At 41.8% G+C, this 23,253-nt stretch overlaps 2 protein-coding genes across 15 annotated transcripts in view; one reads left to right on the plus strand and one right to left on the minus strand.

Annotated features, from left to right (window-relative positions):
- The window catches only part of YARS (tyrosyl-tRNA synthetase), a 31,362-nt gene extending 21,491 nt beyond the window's left edge, over window positions 1–9,871 (minus strand). The window contains exons 1-3 of the mRNA XM_018057918.1: window positions 9,683–9,871; window positions 5,111–5,257; window positions 4,812–4,987 (exon numbers count right to left, since the gene is read on the minus strand). Coding sequence (XP_017913407.1) covers window positions 4,812–4,987; window positions 5,111–5,257; window positions 9,683–9,739 — 380 coding nt within the window. The 5' untranslated portion in view covers window positions 9,740–9,871. The remainder of the gene's footprint in view (window positions 1–4,811; window positions 4,988–5,110; window positions 5,258–9,682) is intronic.
- The window catches only part of S100PBP (S100P binding protein), a 33,471-nt gene continuing 20,279 nt past the window's right edge, over window positions 10,062–23,253 (plus strand). Inside the window, exons 1-6 of one of the 14 annotated variants that reach the window (XM_018057928.1) lie at window positions 10,104–10,185; window positions 12,651–12,692; window positions 15,603–15,746; window positions 16,438–17,285; window positions 17,733–17,821; window positions 19,196–19,299. In XM_018057928.1, coding sequence (XP_017913417.1) covers window positions 15,722–15,746; window positions 16,438–17,285; window positions 17,733–17,821; window positions 19,196–19,299 — 1,066 coding nt within the window. In that variant the 5' untranslated portion in view covers window positions 10,104–10,185; window positions 12,651–12,692; window positions 15,603–15,721. The other 13 variants (XM_018058010.1, XM_018057979.1, XM_018057956.1 and 10 more) reach the window with 13 other exon arrangements.

A 23,253-nucleotide genomic window follows, 5' to 3' on the forward strand; every position in this document is an offset into this window, starting at 1 on the left:
ATCCCCTGGAGAAGGAAAATGGCAACCTGCTGCAGAATTCTTGCCTGGAGAATCCCACGGAGGTAGGAGCCTGGCAGGCTACAGTCCATGGGGTTGAAAACAGTTGAACACGACTGAAGTGAGTTTGCACACACACATGTATGCACGTCTCTTGTTACCAGATTAAACTGTGATTAAAAAAAAAGAATACTGGGTAGCCATTCCCTTTTCCAGGGGATCTCCCCAACCCAGGGATTGAATCCGGGTCTCCTGTCTTGCAGGCAGATTTTTTTATTGTCTGAGCCACGAGGGAAGCCCATATTTGAGCAATTAGAAGCCTTAAGAAATATCTTATCCAGCATTAAAAAAAACACTTTTCAGCAGGAAGGTTGATCAGAGTACCTAGTCTGTCAGATTGCTGGAAACAAAAGTTCTTATCTATAACTTAAGCATGCTTAAAGCTTTTTTGTTCATCTCTGAGCTGCATTCTAGGTGAATTTTCTAGTACAGGCAGACCTCATTTTACTGTACTTCACTTTATTGTGCCTCAGATACGGTATTTGTTAAAAATTGAAGGGTTTCCTCTGTGGCAACCGTTCTGTGCATGAAGCAAGTCTATTGGTGCCATTTTTCCAACAGTGTTTGTTCCTTTCATGTCTGTGTCGCATTTTGGTTAACTCTTGCAATATTTCAAACTTCTTCATTATTGTCATACGTGATCTTTCATGTTACAGGCATATCTTAGGGATACTGTGGGTTCAGTTCCAGAAGACAAGGAAATGAATACTGCAATAAAGTCAGTCATATAAAGTTTTGGTTCCCTAGTGCATATTGAAAAGCAGAGACATTACTTTGCCAACAAAGGTCCATCTAGTCAAGGCTATGGTTTTTCCAGTGGTCATGTATGGATGCGAGAGTTGGACCGTGAAGAAAGCTGAGCACTGAAGAATTGATGCTTTTGAACTGTGGTGTTGGAGAAGACTCTTGAGAGTCCCTTGGACTGCAAGGAGATCCAACCAGTCCATTCTAAAGGAGATCAGCCCTGGGTGTTCTTTGAAAGGAATGATGATGAATAAAGCTGAAACTCCAATGCTTTGGCCACCTCATGCAAAGAGCTGACTCATTGGAAAAGACTCTGATGCTGGGAGGGATTGGGGGCAGGAGGAAAAGGGGACAACAGAGGAAGAGATGGCTGGATGGCATCACCGACTCGATGGACTAAGTTTGAGTGAACTCTGGGAGTTGGTAATGGACAGGGAGGCCTGGCGTGCTGTGATTCCTGGTGTCACAAAGAGTCGGACATGACTGAGTGACTGAACTGAACTGAACTGAGTGCATATTCAAGTTATATTTATACTATGCTGACGGAGGAGCCTAGTAGGCTGCAGTCCATGGGGTCGCTAAGAGTCGGACACGACTGAGTGACTTCACTTTCACGTTTCATTTTCATGCATTGGAGAAGACAATGGCAACCCACTCCAGTGTTCTTGCCTGGAGAATCCCAGGGACGGGGGAGCCTGGTGGGCTGCCGTTTATGGGGTCGCACAGAGTCGGACACGACAGAAGCGACTCAGCAGCAGCAGCATTCTATTAAGTGTGCAACAGCATTATGCCTAAAAACTCTACATACCTGAAAAATAAAATGTACATGCCTTAGTAAATACATGCTAAAAAATGCTAACCATCATCTGAGCCTTCATCAAACTATAATATTTTTGCGATAGTAACAGCAATAGGGGTTTTGCTAACTTCAAACTTCATGAGGTTTAAGAGAAAAGAAGCCATAACATTGAAGTGCAAGGTGAAGAAGCAGGTGCTGATACAGAAGCTGCAGCAAGTCATCTAGAAGACCTAGATAAGAAAATTAATGAAGGTGCCTCCATCAAACAACAGGCTTTCAGCGTAAACAAAACACCTTATATTGGAAGAACATGCCATCTAGGACTTTTATAGCTAGAGAAAAGTCAGTGCCAGACTGCAAAGCTTCAAGGACAAGCTGACTGTCTTGTTAGGGGGGATACAGCTAGCAACTTTACGTTGAAGCTAGTGCTCATTCATCATTTCAAAAATCCAAGGCCCTTAAGAATTATGTTAAATCTATTCTGTCTGTGCTCTATAAATGGAACAACAAAACCTGGATGAAAGCACATCTGTTTACAACATGGTTTACTGAATATTTTAAGCCCACACCATCCTTATGGCAGAAAGTGAAGACGAACTGAAGAGCTTCTTGATGAAGGTGAAAGAGGAGAGTGAAAAAGCTGGCTTAAAACTCAACATTCAAAAAAACCAAGGTCATGGCATCCGGTCCCACCATTTCATGGCAAATGGGGAGATAATGACGGACTTTATTTTCTTGGGCTCCAAAATCACTGCAGATGGTGACTGCAGCCATGAAATTAAAAGACGCTTGCTCCTTGGAAGAAAAGCTATGGCAAACCTAGGCAGCATATTAAAAAGCACGGACGTTATTTTGTAGACAAAGGTCTGTATGGTCAAAGCCATGGTTTTTCCAATAGTCATGTATGGATGTGAGAGCTGGACCATAAAGAAGGCTGGGCTCTGAAGAATTGAGGCTTTTGAACTGTGGTGTTGGAGAAGACTCTTGAGAGTCCCTTGGACTGCAAGGAGATCAAACCAGTCAAGCCTAAAGGAAATCAGTCCTGAATACTCACTGGAAGGACTGATGCTGAAGCTGAAGCTCCATTCTTTGGCCACCTGATGTGAAGAACTACGAGAGACTGAGGCAGGAGGAGTAGGGGACGACAGAAGACGAGATAGTTGGATGGTAGGATGGTATCACCGATTCAATGGACATGAGTTTGAGCAAGCTCTGGGAGATGGTGAAGGAGAGGGAAGCCTGGCATGCTGCAGTCCGTGGGGTCACAAAGAGTGGGACACAAATGAACAACAACAACTCAGAAAAAGATTCTTTTCAAAACATTACTGCTCATTGAAAATACATCTGGTCATCCAAGAGCTCTGACTGAGGTGTACCATGAGATTGACGTTATTTTCATGCCTGCTAACACAATATCCATTCTGCAGTCTGTGGCTCAAACAGTAATTTCAACATTAAAGTCTCATAATTTTAGAAATGCAACAAAATTTGTCATTCATGGGAAGTGGGCAAAATATCAACATTACAAGGATTTGGAAGAAATTGCTTCCAATTTTCACACGTGGAAGTGAAGGGTTCAAAACTTTAGTAAAGGAAGTAACTGTAGATATATGGAAAGAGCAAGAGAACTAGAATTAGAAGTGGAGCCCAAACTGCCCAATCTCATGATAAAACTTAAATGGACGAGGAGTTGCTTCTTATGGATGAGCAGAGAAAGTGGATTCTTGAGATAGAAACTATTCCTGGTGGAGATGCAATGGAGACTGTTGAAAAGACAACCAAAGATTTAGAATATTATATCAACTTAGTTGATAAAGCAGTGGCAGGGTTCGAGAGGACTAATTCCGACTTTGAAAGAAGTTCTACTGTGCATAAAATGCTATCACAAGGCATCACAAATCACAGAGAAATTGTTTGTGAAAGAGTTAACTGACGTGACAAACTCCACTGTTGTCTTAAGAAATTGCCGCAGTCATCCCAACCTTTGGCAACCACTACCCTGATCGGTTGCCAGTCATCAACACTGAGGAGAGACCCTCCACCAGCAAAAAGATTATGACTCACCAAGGGCTCAGATGATGGTTAGCATTTTTTAACAACACAGTATTTTTAAATTAAGGCACACACACTGCTTTTTTAGACATAATGCTATTGCACACTTAACATAACTTTTATTTACTTATTATTTCTGTCCACACTTAGTTGCAGCATTCAGAACTTCCCTGACCAGGGATCAAACCCATGCCCCCTGTAGTGGAAGCAGGGAGTATTACCGCTGGACCACCAGGGAAGTCCAACACATATTTTCACATATTTTTATATGCACTAGGAAATCAAAATATTCATGCGACTCACTTTACTGTGACATTCCCTTTATTGAGGCGGTTTAGAACCAAACCTGCAATATCTCTGAGGTATACGCTTTATTTAAAACTCTTAAGCAATAGATCTGAGTTCACATCATGGCCCTTACACTTACTAGCTTGCATGAACTTGGGAAAGTCAAATCTGAATCCATTTCCTTATCTGTGAAATAGGATAGAACAATGCTTACCTTTTAAAAAGTTGGTCTAAGGGTTTAAATGTAAAAGTGACCTTTATAGAGATACATGGCTTATTTGAAAGAGGCAGTGGGCAGGGAGGATTACTTAGGAAACTGGAAGCTAAAAAATTAGGGCACAGGGAGTTTCCTGGTGGTCCAGTGGCTGAGACTCCGTAACCCCAATGGAGGGACCTGGGTTCAATTCCTGATCGGGGAACTGAATCCGGCATGCCACAACTAAAGATCCTACATGCTGCAACTAAGACCTGGCAAAGCCTAATAAACAAATAATTTTTTAAAAATTAGAGCAAAAAATGATATGAATGCTAATGTTACAAATATGACTTTTTCTTCACATTTCTTTTATTACTATTTGCTGAGTCTGGAAGGAGAAAGGGAGGCTGCCACTTTTCCATATGCTGTGAGGTCTACTAGGCCAAGGACTTTGTTGTGGTGACTTTTATATTCCCAGCAAATAGGATGGTACCTAGGCATTTACTAGCCAGTAGATTTTTGATAGATGAATTAAAACGACAAAGTATATACTATTTTTAATGGTTCTTAACAAGGAGAGCCCAATATCTTCGAATCCAAATTTAGAGTGCCCTGACTCCCCAGGCCTGTAACTAGCTAGAAGCACCAGACCCATGAGGAGGGTGGAGCACTTACTTGCTGAGCTGGTAATCAGTGCCTTTGATGAACCTGAGCTTCTCCAAGGGCACCCCAATGCTCTCCAGCATTGCCTTGATCACATTCTCATAATAGCTGGTTCGAAGTTCTAGAAGTTCCCACGGAGCCTTCATGTTATCCAGGTATGCGTGCAGGTCCGCAAACAGAATTGTTACCTGGACAGAAAAGATAAAGGGGTCACCAAAATGTGAATTTGTTCAAGTACCTCCAAACAAGCGAGTAAGTCTCTCTTTTGGCTGTTGCTCAAGGGCAACTGCTCGGTTTATATTAGTTCTTACCTCACATCCTGCTTTCAGGAAGTCTGCGATCTTAGACATGGGCACAAAGTAAGCCACATGTGGCTTGCCTGTAGTTGCTGTCCCCCAGTAAACTTTAAGTTCCCGTTCCTTCAGTATCTCCTTCAGCTTCTCTTCCCCGAGAACCTCCTGTAGTGGAAGCAGAAGGGCTGCTTTAATGGCAGTGTCCCACCTCACTCAACCAATAACCTCAGGTTTGCAGATTATACCCCGCTAATGGCAGAAGGCAAAGAGGAACTAAAGAACCTCTTGATGAAGGTGAAAGAAGAGTGAAAACGCTGGCTTAAAACTCAACATTCAAAAAACGAAGATCATGGCATCCGGGCCCACTGCTGCTGCTGGGACTAAGTCGCTTTAGTCGTTCGGTCCCACTACTTCATGGCGAATAGATGGGGAAAAAATGGAAACAGTGACAGACTTTGTTTCCTTGGGCTCCAAAATCACTGCAGTGACTGCAGCCATGAAATTAAAAGATGCTCCTTGGAAGAAAAGCTATGACAAACCTAGACTGCGTACTAAAAAGCAGAGACATCACTTCGCTGACATAGTCAAAAGCTATGGCTTTTCCAGCAGTCATATGCAAACATGAGAGTCAGACCATAAGGAAGGCTGAGTACCGAAGAATTGAGGCTTTCAAACTGTGGTGCTAAAGACTCTTCAGAGTCCCTTATACAGCAATGAGATCCAGTCAATCCTAAAGGAAATCAATCCTGAGTATTCATTGGAAGGACTGATACTGAAACTCCAATCCTTTGCCACCTGATTCGAAGAGCCAATTCCTGGAAAAGACCCTGATGCTGGGAAAGATTGAGGGCAGGAGGAGAAGAGGGCGACAGAAGAGGAGATAGCTGGATGGCATCACTGACTCAACGGACATGACTTTGAGCAAACTCTGGGAGATAGTGAAGACAGGGAAGCCTGGCATGCTGCAGTCCATGGGGTCCCAAAGAGTCAGACACGACTGAGTAACTGACCACTACCACCTGCTCATCCTTTATCCTGTGACAAGGAAAACAAAGGTGTATTTCACTGAGAGTCCAGACTCAGAGCCAGCAGGGAGGTCTAGCCAGGCTCTGTGTTGAGTGAGAACCAAAGGAAGCTGGTGCTCTTGCTAGTACCACTCTGGTGTAATGACAGTGACTTTAGGGAAACGGAGACTGTCCCTCACCCTATCTTCCCTCCAATTACCTTCAGCTCATGCTCCTTCCTTTCATAGCCAGTTTCTTCAAAGGTGTCTCTTCTGCTTTCCATTCCTTACCTCCCATTCCAGTCTGAATTCCACACAGCATCACACAACTGAAAATGCTCTTGCTAAGATCATAGATGGCCTCCAAGTTGCTGAATTGAATCAATACTTTTTAGTCCTCACTTCATGGAAATCTCTTTGGGTTTCCTCTATTTTACTCAGAGTTTTCCTCCTACTTCTCTGGCCTCTGTCCTTCAGATTTCTTTGCAGCTATTTGTCTTCCTAATTATGTAAATATTAGCAATCCTCAGGGCCTATCTCTTTCTCCTTTACATTCTCCGTAACTGATCCTCTTCAGCTGCTTCAATTACTACCTATGAGCTGTGCTGTGTGCTGTGCTTAGTTGCTCAGTGTCCGACTCTTTGTGACCCCGTGGACTGTAGCCCACCAAGCTCCTCTGTTCATGGGGATTCTCCAGGCAAGAATACTGGAGTGGATTGCCATGCCCTCCTCCAGGGGAATCGTCCCAACTCAGGGACTGAACCCAGGTCTCCCTGCTGCTGCTAAGTCACTTCAGTCATGTCCGACTCTGTGCGACCCCACAGACGGCAGCCCACCAGGCTCCCCCGTCCCTGGGATTCTCCAGGCAAGAGTACTGGAGTGGGTTGCCATCGCCTTCTCCCAGGTCTCCCTAGTAACTACCAAATCTCCTGCTCACACCTATATAGAACATGTACTTGTTATCAACCCAGTTAATTCAATCACGTGTTCAAAATTAAACTCATGCTTTCACCTTTCTCCTTCACTTCCCAGGCATCTTTTTCATTTACAGTTTCACCCCTAGTGCAGTAAACGGTACTGAGTTGCGAAAGTTACTCTGAAACAGCTCTTAAGTCCTCCTACTTCTTTCCACCTTTACACAACCAACAAAGTCTTGGCCATCATTAGATCACACCAAGATAACTGTAATAGCTTAACAGGTCTCCCAAATCTACCCGTTTTCTTCAATCCACACCGCAAAAGGAAGCCAGAGAGGTCTTCAGAACAAAATTCGATTAACTCATTAGCCATTTAAATAGTTTATTTAATAATTTCCTTTGCCCTAAGACAATATTAGAAAAATCCTAATAGGCTAGTAAAAGTCGCTCAGTCGTGTACGACTCTTTGCGACTCCATGGACTGTATACTCCAGGCCAGAATACTGGAGTGGTTAGCCTTTCCCTTCTCCAGGGGATATTCCCAACCCAGGGATTGAACCCAGGTCTCCCACACTGCAGGCAGATTCTTCACCTGCTGAGCCACAAGGGAAGCCCAATAGGCTAGTATACTGTGACAAGAGATTTTAGTGTTTCTTCAGGTGATGGTTTGGGAAAACTATTGGAAGCCATGAAAGACAAAAATTGTTTTGCTGGTTTGAATTTCTATTAGCAGGACTTGTTAAAATCGTATGTTCCAAGCTAGTTGGAGGCTGATCCTGCATCCTTCAAGCCCCTGACTATGTGGACACTTGGAGTTTTTACTACTCAAGGAAAGGTCATATCACTTAATCTTTAAAACCTGAGTAAATCAATGCTACTAGCTTTGTGTGTTGTTTCTCCCTAACCTCTCCTTATGGAGAGAGGCTGGGAAACAAAGAATCTGGCTAAGGCGAAGCATGCAAGAATCTCTGGTTAAGATGAAGTGGGTGAGAATGGGACTTCTCTGGTTCAGTGGTTAAGACTCCGTGCTTCCACTGCAAGGGACGCGGGTTCAATATCTGGTTGGAAAAAATCCCATATGCTGTGTGGTGTGGACAAAAGAAAAGATCAAGTTATGAGTTAAAATGACTCAAAGGTCCATCAACTGACAAACAGAGAAATAAAATGTAGTATATTCATATAAAAGTAATATTAGTCGCTCAATTGTGTCCAACTCTTTGTGACCCCATGGACTGTAGCTTGCCAGGCACCTCTGTCCATGGAATTCTTCAGGCAAGAATACTGGAGTAGGTTGCCATTCCCTTCTCCAGGGGATCTTTCTGATCCAGGAATCCAACATATAATGGGATATTATTCAGCTGTAATAAGGAACAGAGTTCCGGTAAGTGTAATAACATGGATGAAACATGAAAACATTAAGCTTAGTGAAAGAAGTTAGACATAAAAGTCCACATATTGTGATTCCATTTATATGAAATGCCTAGAATAGACAAATTAAAGACAGAAAGGAGATTAGTGGTTCCCTAGGTCTGGGGAGAAGCGAAGAATGAACAGTGATTAGTAATGAGTACAGGCTATTTTTGATGAAGAAAATGCTCTGGAATTAAATAATGATGGTAACTGAACACCATGTGACTACATCAAAACCCACTGACCCACACACTTTAAAAGGGTGGATTTTATGGTACATGAATTGTATCTTATAAAAAGAGAAAGGCAAGCTACTTCCTTCAGAATAAACCCCACTGTCAAACATTGCCAACAACACCCTCATGACCTGGTCCTTGCCTGCTCCTCCTAAATAAACTAGTAAGATGTACCATATGTCAGATCGTGATCAGGTCTATGGAGAAAAAATAAAAGAGGCTGAGTAAGGGATGAGGCAGTTTTGGTGGCAGGGGTTTGTTATTTAAATAAAGGCCACAGATGATGTGACAACAGAGGCCTGAGAGAGTCGAGAGAATGAGCCATGTAAATATTTTCTAAGTGCTTGATCTGCACTTTGCTTCCTCTACTCCAGCCAATTTAGCCTTCTCTCAGAACCACAGAGTTCTTTCTCCCCTCTGGCTCTTGACCTGGGTTCCTTCTACCCGATGCATTTTTAACTCCCATTATCCTGGTTAACTTTTACTACTGCAGTTTCTGGAACCAGCAAAACATAGCTGAAGTGAAGAGGTGATCCGTATTCCCTCAGGGCAGTTTAGAGGTTATTTCTCAGCCTTCCCTGAACACTCTCCGCAGCCTTCCTCCTAACTTCCTTTCAATAAAGATCTCCGCGTAAAGCACCTTTCAGTACTAGTTTCGACTTAATTAAATGTCAGGATCCTGGGTCCTTGCAAACGTCTGATTTCCTCCAGACATGCTCTGGAAGGGTAGGGTCCTGACGTACCCCCCAGCACCTTAGCACCGCGACCGGCACATAATAGGATGGGTGGGGTGGATTCAAAGCCTGGCTCAACACAAGTAATGGCACACACGAGGTGAGATTACTGTGATTTCTGTAGTAATGGATTGACTGACGGACCGGCAGCAAGGACTGCAATCTCTCAGAGCTGCCTCGGCGCGGAATCCCGGGTCCCATACACTTATGACCCCGTAAGAGGTGCTAAGGATTACTTGGACCTCCTACCCTCAGTTCCCAACCGCGCACTTTCAACCCCGAGGCCCGACCTGCAGGTTCCGGGTGATAAGGTTTAGCTTCTCTTCAGGGCTCAGAGAATCCCCCATGGTTCTGTCGCTGCTGTTTCCAGCGGTTAGCCCGGCACCCGGGCCCCTTTCTCGGTCGCTGCCGCCGCCGCCGCCGCGTGCCGGAAACTGTCACGCGGGTCCAGGTTAGGTTGCATCAGCTGAACTCGTCGCTCGGCTTGATCCGCCTGCACCCTTCTCCTCCTACCAGCAGCCAGGAACAGCCAAGTGTCGAGCGGGTCGATGAGACGAAAAGGGGTGGAGCCCGTAGGTGGGGGTAGGCGGTGGGGGCGGAGTTTCAGCGCCTGCGCCGGGCGCAACCCTCTGAGAGGCGGGGCGGTTTCCTGCCAATCATTGCCTGTTTGCCCTCCCCCTGGCGCTGGTCCGGCAGCCTCGGGGTGGGGGAGGTCGAGGAGGGGGCGATAAGATGGCGCAGGGGGCGGAGTGAGGCGCAGTCGTTCGCCTAGGCTTTGGCCCGGCTTCCGGAGGTGAACAGCTGAGGGAGGAGCGGAGGTCGGCGAGCCTCGGCTGGGACGGGGAGGGGGGCGCCTGTTGCTTCTTAAGAGGGCCGCGCACGCCGTCCGCCCCGTTGAGGGGCTGAGGCCCTCACCCTGCTGGGAGAAGGGCTCGTTTTCGTATCTGAGGTGATGGCGGCGGGAGGGGGGAGTGTCTGTGCCCCCTCCCCCCATTCACGTCGGCGGGCGATAGATGCCCCTCACCCTGCCCAGGCATAGGGTGCCGTCTGGTTACCCGAGAGGGGCGAACGACGTCCGTTTTCTGTTCCCGGTGGGGGTGGGGACTGGAGGTGGCGGTGGGGGTTGCCTCTGCCCCCTGCCCCAAGGCGGGGAGGGTGTTGCTAGGCAAAAAATCGCTGTCTTTCCGGCCGCGCCTTGCAGGCTGGTAGGCAGCGGTGAGAGGCTGGCTCGCCCCAGGGGAGAGCGGAGGTGTGGGACGGGCAGCCATCCGCAGGGTCAGGGCGTACCGCGCCGCTCTGCTGAGGGGCTGCTTTGGCTCCTGCTGGGGGAAGAATGGGGAGCAAGCCCGGAGCTGCTCCCGCCTTCCGCGGAGAGGCGGGAACTCTTGGTCTTTGGGGAGGAGGGAAGTGCGAAGGCCCTGCCCGCAGGGCAGTGCAGTACGGCGGCTATAGAGCTTCTGAGGGAGAGCTGGGGGCGGCCAAGCCCTATGCTACATTGGGCGAACTGCGATCAAGCACTCGAGGATCAGAGGTGCCACCAGTTCCTTCCAGGGCAGGAGAGCGGGCACTTGGCACCGCCGGGTGGGCCCGGGAGAGGAAGTGATTGAATTACCCATCTGCTGCCCCAACCTGATTTCCAGTTTGATGGATTTGTTAGAGGCTTCAAGCTTTAGCATCCTGTCTAAATCATTTAAAAAACATTTTCCTTTTAGAAAGAAACCTGTTGCCTCGGCTGAGTAGTATTTGGTTTCTGTGGGAGGAAAGTCCTGGCACCCTTATCTAAGTGAGCCGTTACCTAAAGCAGAGATTTGCAGCCCGAGTTGTTTTTCTTTCCTGCAGTGTCTACAGTTACCTCAGAGGGAGTTGCAGAATTCTTACAGATAATTGCAGTTCAGTTTAATTTGGCTTAAACTTTATGCCCGTTTCATGGAGTGATAAAGGCTACCGAGTGTCTTTAATGCTGTATGTCTTACACGTATTGCACATAGGAAAGGTTGGAAATCAAAGCTCAAAGATCAATGGGTCTTTTGGAAATAATCCTTGCCCTTGGCCAAACCTGTCAGATCCAGCTTGGTAATGGTCTTGGTTTTAGAGCCTTGAAAGAGGGGTATGAGGTTGTGTTTGGCGTTGCAGTTTTAGTGGGCTGAATAAGGCTTTGTGTTTTAAGGCAATGGGTTTTCTTAGGTACGATAAAAATAGAAAGGGAGCTGGTTTCTGAGGTTGCAACCAGGTTAGAGAACAGAGCGAGGGGGTGGTAAGCTGAAGTGTGAAGAAGGGGGTGGACAGATGGGAGAGACATGGAAGGACAGAATAGGGTCACAGAGAATTAAGAGATAAATGGGAGATGGGAAATATATTTTTCTTTTAAAAATACGATTTTCATATTTTATTAAAACATTTTTTTTTTTGGTGGTAGCATGTGGGATCTTAAGTTTCCTAACCTGGGTTTGAACCCCGAGCCCCCTGCTTTGGCAGCATGGAGACTTAACCACTGGATTGCTGAGGAAGTCCCAGGATCTTCATATTTAAGATTATGACAAAGCAAGTGCCAGGAAAGGCAGGTGATGGTAGAATGGCAGACAGGCAAATACTAAGGCTGTCTTTGTGGAACTTCACTTTATTATCTTTTACATTGTGCCTGTAGTATGCTAAGTGCTTTTGTATTCATAATCTCATTTATAATTCTTACAACGACCTTATGAGATAGGTACTATGATGGTCCCTGTTTTACTTGAGGGGACATTTGAAACTTCAAAATGTAATCATTGTTTCCCCACTGGCTTCTTAATTTTGAAATGGTTTTATTATTAAATATTTCAAGCATATAAATGTTACAGTTACACCATATGACATAATAATGAATACTATTAAACCCCCACTCAGCTTTATTGTTTTAGGTCTTTTCCTGTTAGTGATTTTTAAAGAAATAAAACATTACAAAAAGAATTGAAGCTTCTCACGGCCCCTTACCATTCCTCTTCCCTCCTTACCACCAGAGGTAATCACTCTCTTGAAATGGCATGTTTTTATGATTTTATAATATATCCATGTTTGTATCCATACACAGTTTATTGTTTCTTTAGCAAACTGCAAGAAAAAAAAAGATGGGAATCTGTAGATTAAAATACAAGATTTATCAGCCAGCTTTAATGTATGGACCTTACTTGGATACTGTTTTTTTCTTTTAATATGACATTTTAAAAATAGCTGGAAATATGAACTGGATATTTTATGATAAGGAATTTTTGTTATTTACAGATGAAATGATGTGATGCCTGGGATTTGCTTCAAAATAATCTGGTAAAGGGGAAAGTGGATGGGGCAGGATTAGCAATGGGTTGATAGTCGTTGGGGCTGGGCGATGGGTATGTGGGTATTCATTATTACGTTGTTTTTGCATATGTTTTCAATTATTATAAAAAAATTTAATGTAATAAAATTGTAAAGAGAATGATTTGTGCAAGTTAAATATATGTTTATGGTATTGTTTTGCATGCTAAGAACATGCAAATTTAGAGCAAAGTTAGACCAATTGGAGCATCCTGTGAGGAAAGCTCAGAAGAGCTGGCTCTGTGCCTCTGGATGTCATGTGGCAAAGGAATTGATGCTTTCAGTGGCTATGGGGACTGTTGGTCCTGTGTGTGCATAGTAAAGTTAGCAAGTAATGATTTTTTTTTTTTTCCATTGAGGTTTGACCACATTCACAGGTCATTTCTACATTCTTCTATTCCACTTGGGAAATCAAGCGGAGCCTGTGCATAATACAGTGGCTTAAATTATTTTTGCCAAGGGACCAAAAGCCCTCTTTGATGTCTGCATCCTTCATAGTACATTAGAGAGTGTACCGAATGTAGAAGATTGCCGTTTGCTGACTGACTCTGGGCAAGTCTATCACAAGGATAGTAGAAAAAGCAAGAAAAAACATTGCCTTTGAAATTAGACTTGGGTTTGGATCCTTGTTCTAGCATATTAGCTCTGTATACTCGGTACATTAAATGCCTCTGAACTTTAGTTTCCCAAGAGTGAAAATGTATTGACTTCTTCATTTGGTTAAGCAAGTGCTTGGACTAGACCCTTTGTTTTTTGTGTTTTTTTGGCTGTATCGCACAATATGTAGGATCCCATGCTCCCTGCAGTGGAAGCGCAGAATCCTTAACCTAACTGGACTACCTGGGAATTCCCATGACTAGACTTTTGGAAGGAGTAGGAGAGTGGTGGTAGTGACTCAGAGCTTCTCAGAAAATGGCTACTTAACCCCAGTGTCTGTCATACTTGGGCTTGACAAGCACAAACTTTATTAAGTAAAGGAAACATTTTTCAAAAGTAAACCTTTTTTCTATTGCTGCCTAAAAACTTTACTCTATAACCCAGTCACGGGGCAGAGAAATTACTTTTTCCTTCATAGAGACACCTGCTTCAGTGCTTAGAGTTTGTGTTCAGTCACTCAGTTGTGTCCAACTGTTTGTGGCCCCATGGCCTGTAGCCCGCCAGGCTCCTCTGTTCATGAGATTTCCCAGTCAAGAATACTGGAGTGGGTTGCCATTTCCTACTCCAGGGGATTTTCCTGACTCAGGGATCCAACCAGCATCTATCTCTTGCATCTCCTGCATAGGCAGGCAGATTCTTTACCCCTAGCGCCACCTGGGAAGCCTGGTGCCTAGAACTCTTTCATGATTGCTAAAAAATTGGTAAAATAAGATAAAAGGTCATAGCAATTCTTAAGTTTGACTATAACAGTTTAGTTTCTTTGACAAGACCTGTGTTATACAGTTACATGAGTTAGAGTTGTAAAATGTATCTCGCAGTGTGTAGTTTATAGTATAGGTGCTTAATAGTTTTTCCCTTTTTGTCCCATTTATCTCATTTCTAAGATGAGCAAGGCTTTTTTTTTTTTTAAATTTTTCCCTGTTTTATTGAGATATAATTCGCATGTAACACTGTATTAGTTTGGGGCTTCCCTGGTGGATCAGTCGGTAAATAATCTGCCTGTAATGCAGGAGACCCAGGTTTGATCCCTGGGTTGGGAAGATCCCCTGGAGAAGGAGATGGCAACCCACCCCAGTATTCTTGCCTGGAGAATCCCATGGACAGAGGAGCCTGGTGGGCTACAATCCATGGGGTTGCAAAGAGTTGGACATGACTGAGTGACTAACATTGTATTGGTTTAAGGTTTACAACATGACTTGACATATGCCTATAATGCAAGATGATTGCAACAGTGAGTTTAGTTAACATACATTACTTCAGGTGGTTCTGTAGTGCTTTATTGCCCATACCATTTTGTGTTTTCTCACATTGATGCGTAACTTGACTGTTGTCTCTATTGGAAGATTATACATTTCTTGAGGGTGGAATCCATATCTTTATTTCTAAGAAATCATATAGAGACATACTATCTAGCTCAGTCATGTGTGTTGATAGTAGTTCAGAAAATGTTTTCTGAAAGAATGCATGAACCAGAACTAAAATTTAGAGAGGGAAGTGGGGTGGGGAAGAATTTACAGTTAAAAGGCTATAAGAATTTTCCAAATTTTCTATCACTTTTGCCATCTAGAAAATAATGAGAAATCAGGTCCATCATTAGCTACTTAAGACCTAATTTTTAATTACACAAGTATATATAAATATTTAGTAAAATAGTGAAGTCTCCCCTTGTCCCTCTCTCGATGCCCCTGCAGGTTATTAATCATCAATTTTGTGTTGTGTTTTTCTAGACCTGTTCTTTGTGTTTATGTATATATTGAAAATGAGGTTTTTGTATGTATGGTCATGACTACAACTTTTGGGTCTTGGTGAAATCTTAGACATCAGTTCTCTATCCCTTCCATATTTTTTAAATGAGGAAACAAGTCGAAACAAGTCCCTGGTTAAATGGTTTGCCCAAATTATCACAACTAGTTAGTGACAGAACCAGGGCTGTAGCCTAGGTCTTTAGACTCTCAAGACCATGTTCATCCTACTAGAATAAATGATATTCTTAAGAAAGTATAAATTGTTGGGAGGAAGAAAACTAGTTCCTTAAGTTGCATAATTTTTCCTCTAAAGATTTTTCTTTGATGTTCTTGACTCAGAATCCAACTTTGTGGTATTTTAAAAAATACCAAGATCGAAATTAATAGATGGAGTGCCTTAAAGCATAATGCAGTTGACTTTGTAATTAGCAGAGTTGAAAGTGATGAGAAGATCCTCTAATTTTCTTTGTGCCTGCAGGAAGGTGGGAGTCAATCATTTTGACAAGTCTCCCGAAAGGAACAGCTAGCAGGAGCTGAACCCTTTTTCCATTTGGTCTCGTGGCAAAGGCAGGGATCACACCAACAGCTCCACACAGTATGAAAGACAATTATTTTTCTTCTTGTATGCATCAAGTTGTTTCTTTTTAAATTTCAAAAGTAATATGTGTGTGTTTTCTAAAAAGTATACACTGTGAAAATTCAAACATTTTATATATGTGTATTTGTTTTGTTGTATGTTTTAGATATTATTCCAGTGATAGTACATACAGATCCACTTCATTGTTTTTAAATAATTGTAAAGTATTCCATAAGATGAATGCACCATGATTTTAGTGAACAGTTCTGGTGATGGACATCTAAGTTGTTTCCAATATTTGGATGTTCTGAATAATGCTGCTTTGAACATCTTTGTAACTGTATCTGTGTGCCTTTGTACAGGTATCTCTGCAAGGTAAATTTCCAGAAGTGAAATTGCTGAGTCAGATGCTATGGCCAAATTACTCTCCACAAAATATTGTACTGACTTACACTCTCACTGATAGTATGTGAGAATCCTTGTTTCTCACATTCTCACCAAAATAGATTATTGTGTCATTTTAATTTTTGCCACTTTGATAGAAAACAAAAAAAACTCATTGTTTTGATACCTATTTCCATGATTCTGGTAAAGTTAAATATCTTAAAACTTTCTCGTGTTACAAATCATAGTGCAAAGAATTTGAAATACTAAGACACCATAACTCTCTAAAGCAGATTGGAGTTGATAAAAGGATATTTCCTGTTCTCAGTGAAACTGCCTCTTATTTCTCCAGATATGATGTGCTCACTAGTGCCCTCTGAACAGTCTTCTGGTACCTCTCTCTTGCCTAAAGACAATGCTCCTTTTTCTTGGAGTTCCTTGGATGAGGATGAATTGGATGACTCCTTGCTGGAGCTATCTGATGGAGAAGATGATGGCCATTTCAGTTTCACAGAGGAACAGATTCAGGAACTCTTGAAGGATGATGACCTATCAAATGAGCACTTTCCTTGGGGAGGAGGGTTGTCTAGTGATGACAGCAGGAATGTTGAGAAGGGAGAGAAAGGGAGTCAAATTCCACTTGACATTCCCCAAGAGAAAGATTCACCGTACAACATGGGACCAGAAGCTGAGACCCCTGACACATTCAAACTACCTCAACTAACTATATCAGTTGGTCATGGACCAACTCCTACGAAACCGTTGAACAGACGCTTTGCACTAGAAAAGAATCTTATAAAAGTTACAGTTGCACCATTTGATCCAACAGTTTGTGATGTACTTGATAAGGACAAGACTTATGTGTCCAAAGTTACATCCAGAATTACTGAAAAACCCTCCTCCCTTGGGGAAGAAATGAGAGAAGATGATCTTAGCCCAAATGAGAGCACACTTTGCACAGAATCTGAAGGGATCAGCCCCAATAACTCTGCCTATGATGGGCCCCCACTCCCTTCTTCAAACAATAATTTTCAACATACTGTTTCTGATAAAAATATGTCCGACAGTAAGAAACCTACGCCTGTATTCTCTCAGATCTTGGACCATTCAGAGACTCCTAATACAGGGTCATCCCAGAGAAATGGATCATATAAATCGAGTTTTGAAATGAAGTTACCAGTATCCAGTTCATCAAGCAAGGTAAGTATGTTTTTCAAGGTGAAGAGAGGAATGAAACTATATTAACAGAGCTTTGTATTCAGATAAATTGGGGTTTGAAGCCTAACTAGCACTGTGTCCCTGGGCAAATTATTTAGCTTCTCTGTTTCCTCACAATTTCTTATCTATAAATTGGAGTAAGTAGTACTTTATAATATATTGCAAATTAATTAAATAATATATTCATAGTAACTTATATAAAATTAACCACTTATTGAATAAGATGATGATTTTACTATTTTACTTTTTTTGTTGAGATTACTATCATTATCTCATTTAAAGCACCTGTGTTAGTACCTAGTACAGTAAAGTTCACAAGTATGCTTGTGTAACCTTTAGTTCAAGAATATTTCCATAAGTAATATTTTCAGTTATTTTCTTATAACTAAGGCCATCTTTCCTTCTTCATTCCTTCTGCTCTGAAAAAAGCAGGATGTTCTTGACAAGGATTCTGGGAAGCTAAAGGTCCATGAAAAAAGACTAGGCAAAGTCATTCCTGTTCTGCAAGCCAAAACGAGGTAAGGATATAGTGAAATAGTTTGGTTTCTCTTGGTTCTATTCAATTGCTTTCTTCCTCTCCTGAGTTTCTCCTTAGTGTGGGAAAAAAGCCCTGCGCGACGAGTAAGCATACTTGAAGTTCTGGGACTACCAATAACTGTGTGATCTTGGGCAAGTCAAATGACCTCAGTTTCTTTGTCAATAAAATGAGGCTAATGATGCCTTCTCTGCTGCCTCATAGGGTTATTTTTAAGAAGAAAAAACACTTTAGTGAAAGCACTGTTTAAATGTAAGATTTCTTTTCCTATGTGTGGGGAAGCCTGGTCACAGGCATAGGAAGTTAGAATAATTTTAACAAAAATGTTAAGATATATCTATGTAGAAAGTCATTTAAACATTTCTTCCAACTTGGGTATATCTGTCCTTGGTGAAAAAATTTTACAAAGGTTGCAGATTTGGGTTACCTTTTCAGTCTGTTCTCTTGTTGCCAGGAGATGGCAGTATCTCTACATGGGCCTTTTCAATTAGCAAATCTATTTTTTTAGGTTGTGTCATATGTGCTTCCTTACAGTGAGATTTTTTAAAAATTTGATTACAGATATTAAATTTTTTCAGTAGTACAATAAGGCTAAAGTCCTTTGACTATAACCTCCTAATCCCAGTTTTCTGGTTTTTTTCTCTTTGTTTTGTTTGGGTTACTTCAAGGAGCTTTGTGAATTGCATACAATGAAAATTATACCAAGGTACATAAGTCAGGCTACTTGGGGCAGTAATAAATTCACGATTTCATCCACAGACACTCAGTACAGTGTAATCAGCATGAGCAAAGATTGCCAGATCTAGCTGATTCTTTTTGGTCTTTATCTTACTCGATTTTTGTGTGGCTCTATGAAGTTAGTTATTTCCTTACTAACCTTGAATTTCTCAAAATGCTTTCTCTCTCTGGAGTAGGTAGTCTTCACTTTGCTATACTTTGTTAACAGGAGGTTGTATCTTTTTTCCTCAGCTATGAATTTGATTGCAGCTTTGCATTATGTGACTAACACTGTCTTTTCTCATTGCATCTTAGTGTTTTGAGAGTTAGTTGTTCTAATCCATCGCTTCCTTGGTGGCTTAGATGGTAAAGAATTAACATGCAATGCAGAGGCCTGGGTTTGATCCCTGGTTTGGGAAGATCCCTTGGAGGCGGGCATGGCAACCCACTCTAGTATTCTTGCCTCAAGAATCCCCATGGACAAAGGAACCTGGGCTACAGTCCATGGCGTTGCAAAGAGTCGGACACAACCGAGCAACTAAGCGCACACAATCCATCAACAGTATATGACTTCTCTGTACAAAGCACTATACTCACGGTTCTAACCGATTGTTTTTCCTCCTGGTTTGCTTTGTTAAAGGACTAATGTTCCAACATTTTCACCGTCAGACCTAGAAAAGCAGAAGCAAAGTTATCTCAGGAATGTCATTGCTCATATAGAAGACCCAGTGGATTCAAACCAAGGTAACATGGTAACCAAAGAATGGCCTATAAAAAATATGATGAGACTTTTTTATTCCAGTGTGATATAGCTTAAACTGGGAGATCGTCTTGAATTTTTATAAGTTGGTGAGAAAGGTAATTTCCTTAAAGGTTTTCACTTTAAGGGATTGCCTAACCAGATAATCCTCAAACTTGTTTGGCTAACTAGTATTAGAGAGGCATCCAAGACGACTCATACCAGTATATGAAAAGAGTCTCCCCCATGGTTGAGGTCTATAACCAGACATTTTTTGTCTGGGATTTTTTTTGCTTCGGATTTTTTTGGTCTGAAAAATAGTAGAAATGACAACCAGGCACTGCTTAGTAATCATTGTTTTTTTGTTTTTTTTAAATTTTTATCCCTGTTGCCTTCAGCCTTTAAAAGTAAAAAGTAGGTATTTTGGATACCATCTTGCATCTTGGCATCTGAATAAAAGCTCTTGGAACGGTTGACTACCATTCAGAATCTTCAGTCTGAGTTTTTCCTAGTCGGTTAAAAGCTGTTGCAAACCAAAATGGCTAGATTCTTTCTCTAGACCTCAGGAGACTATGGTTCATGTTTTTGTTCATCCTAAACTATTACTTGTTGGGAAGACTCCTAAAGGGAAGCTTGTAAATTATACTGAAGTTATGGAGGTTAGAAAATACTGATGAAAGAAATGCTTCTCAGAAAGATCAGTTCATATCATCTTAGCTTCTTTCTCTATTCATTCAGTACAGTTTTCTCAGGTACTTTCAGTAGTGCTCAGTTTGAAGGTAAGGGATTGAAAATGTAAAGAGTAAGGTGGGTCTTGGACTCTGGAAATTGATAGTCCAGAGAAAGAAAACATAACTATCCTGCAATATTGGTTAGTGTTCTAATATAACTATGAATGAAGTGGAGTAGGAACAGGGAAGGAGTTTGTGTTTGGGAAAGAAGGATGTCCTAAGCAGCCTCCACACAGAAGATAATTTAGTTCAGTTACTCTAAGATCTATTGTAAATCAGTAGGGAGGATTTTAGAAGGATTTTTGGCCAAAGATCCAAGGAGAACTCTCCTTTCTTTGACAAATCTTGAATTACTTGGTAGTTTTTTCTTTTTTGTTTTATAAGGCTATGAGCTAAAGGTTGAGAACTCTGAGATATCAGCCAGAAGAATTTTTACTCCAGGTTCTTTTATGTTTTTCCTCAGATTTCATTAAGCAATTAAGTACATATATACTGATTACTTGGCCCTCTACTTGTAAGATCCCTTTCTTGAACTAAAAGGATGTGTGAAACTAGAGACATCCCCACCCCCACCCCTGCTGTCATTAAAGGGGCAGATTAAAAGTAGTTCATCTATATTCAACCTCTGTGGAAGAGGCTTGATCGTTGCTCCCCTCTCTAAGGTGACTGACTTTCTTTTATATCTTAGGTAGTTGACAATGATCATATCCAGTCACATTTTCCTTTCTCATTTGGGGCATTTAAAAAGAAAATTTCATGGGAAGAGCAGTGAGTAACTGATCATATTATTGTATCTTTTCCAATCTCTTCCTCATTCAACAATCCCTCTTCCATTTTATCACAACAATCTGCTGGGGTCTAGCCCCAGCAGGATCCAGGGGTACCCTCAGGGGAGACCGCATCAGCGAGAGAGATTTAGAGAGAGAAAGAAATAATGTTGCAGATAAGAAAATAGAGGAGAGAAAGAGGTTGATATTCCTTGGTTTATGCAGAAAGCCAATAAAGCCCCAGCACGGGACTTGCTCTGTTCACGTAGACCACAGGCGCCTACATGCAGAGCACCTTATTGAGAGGGTCTTAGAACCCCGGGCAGGAAAGTGAACTCAGAGAGCCTCTGTGCTCCAAGGGATCGGCCTGAAAAATAAAGGGAGAGAGAGAAAGAAAGAATGACACGGGGTGACCAAGCTTTGGTGAGCGAGGCCTATAACTGTATTTTCAAAAGGAGCTTTTATACCTTGACTTGTACATAGAGGGAAATGAAAGATGCAGTCATGCAGAGTCAGCCCAAACATTACATCTGTTTTGTCTTTATCGAAATCAGGATTTTTTTTGCATACCTTTCCCATAAACAATGTTGTGTACATTATCTTCTGGCCTTGGAGGCCTGTGGACATTTTATGACCCTCTTTGGATAAAGGCTGCTCAACCAGAAAACTTATTTTCCCTTGAAATGTTTTTTCTTTATATTTTTAATCTGTGTCAGCCTCAGAAAGTATTAAACAGAGTTACATTTTCACGGAGCAAAGGTGCACTGAGTTACAACAAAGAAAGAACCACTTAGCTCAAAGGTCTGATGCGGTTAATTCCAAGGCTACTGCTTGTTTTTCTTACATTCCAACTATGTTAACTAATGCACTCCCAGGTGCACAATGGATAAGGGATATGGGAACTTGGCAGCAAGCATTGGCTCAACAATGAAATCCTACACCAGCACTACTCTAATAGTTTTTAACTCTTCGAAAGGCTCTATATTTTTAGAATGTTTTAGGCTTCCCGTGCTTCTCACAGTTGGAAGGCTGTGAACAATCACAAGTGTAGCTGCAAGAGCCTGGATAAACCTGCCAAGCAAGGTAGAATGCCAACAGAGGGGGTTTGAATTGAAATATTCCTTTCATGCCAAAGAGACTTATCAACTAGAGCCCTAAGTTGATTTTTTCCCAGAGAAAGGTGGTTGGGGATAGCCCCCTGTTAATGTCAGAAGAGTTGGTGAAAGGCACAAAATAGTAAGACAGACAGATTCCGGCTTTGGGGTAGATGCTTGAGCAGGTCCAGGGGGTCCCTTGAGTCCTGATCTGCCTTGCTCATCAGGTCTCTTCCACATGACCTTGTCATGAGTGGGATCTCCTGTGCTGGCTCCTGGCAACAATCTATATCCCATAAGGAACAACTAGAATAACTAAGAGAAAAGTCAGTTGCTTTAATGGTTGGGAGAACAAAGTCTGGTCTAGAGTTAACATCTGGCTTCATACCCTAGCACCACTGCTTACTGACTTTGTGACCTTGAGCCAGTAAAAACTCAGTTTTCTCATTTATAAGATGAAGATAACAGTGAAGCTTAATTGACATGAAAATTATATGTGTAAGTATTATAATACATAGAACAGTACATTGCCATAGCAAGTTTATTGAATAGTATTATTAGCAAGAAATTGTGTCCTTTCATACTGAAGTTTTTATAGGTAAAATAATGTGATGTCAGGTACTTGTTTATAAATTGAAAAACAAAACAATATAAAAAACTCAATCTGAAAAATTAGAGAAAACAACTTTACAAAAATGTTGATAAATGAAGCTCAATGACTGTGACTGAAGGTGAGGGTGCTTATTATATGCTGTTCTCTACTTTTGTGTATATTTGAAATTTTCCATAATAAAAGGTTTGTTTTTTTCTTAAGTGCATCTTTTAGGGAATTTCTTTTTTGACATCTTAAGAATTTCCGACATTACCAGCTACTCTAAAACCTTCATAGGCCTCCAGTGTTTTCTTCTGCCTTCTAGAAACCCAGTGTGATACTAAATTCTGTGTCACTTTCCACATCTCAAAAATTTAAAGATTTTATATATCATATTGCAGGGGGGATATGGGCATATTCTTTCTCTCCTTTCTTTATATATGAATTTCTGAGCAGCTGGAAGCAAAGAGAAGGAGCAGAGCACCTCCTGTCCTTTTTGAAATGTTTAGTGCTGCTTACCTTGGAAGAGTTTAACTCTGCAGGCTCCTTATTAGACACAGAGAAATAATAGGGGGCAGATTCAGAATTAGTTCCTATCAGTTCAATTTGAACCCTCTGCATTAGGTTAAATCATCTTTTTCAGTTTGTCAGTAATTTGTATATTACTAATACAGAATATAATAATTAAATCATCCTTCAACTCCATTATTATAATATATGTATAATCTCTTTTTAGTTTAGCACCACGTGGGTCGTTAATAGCATTTACAAAGAA

Source organism: Capra hircus, chromosome 2 (assembly GCF_001704415.2).
Source record: "Capra hircus breed San Clemente chromosome 2, ASM170441v1, whole genome shotgun sequence".
Taxonomy (NCBI): Eukaryota; Metazoa; Chordata; class Mammalia; order Artiodactyla; family Bovidae; genus Capra; species Capra hircus.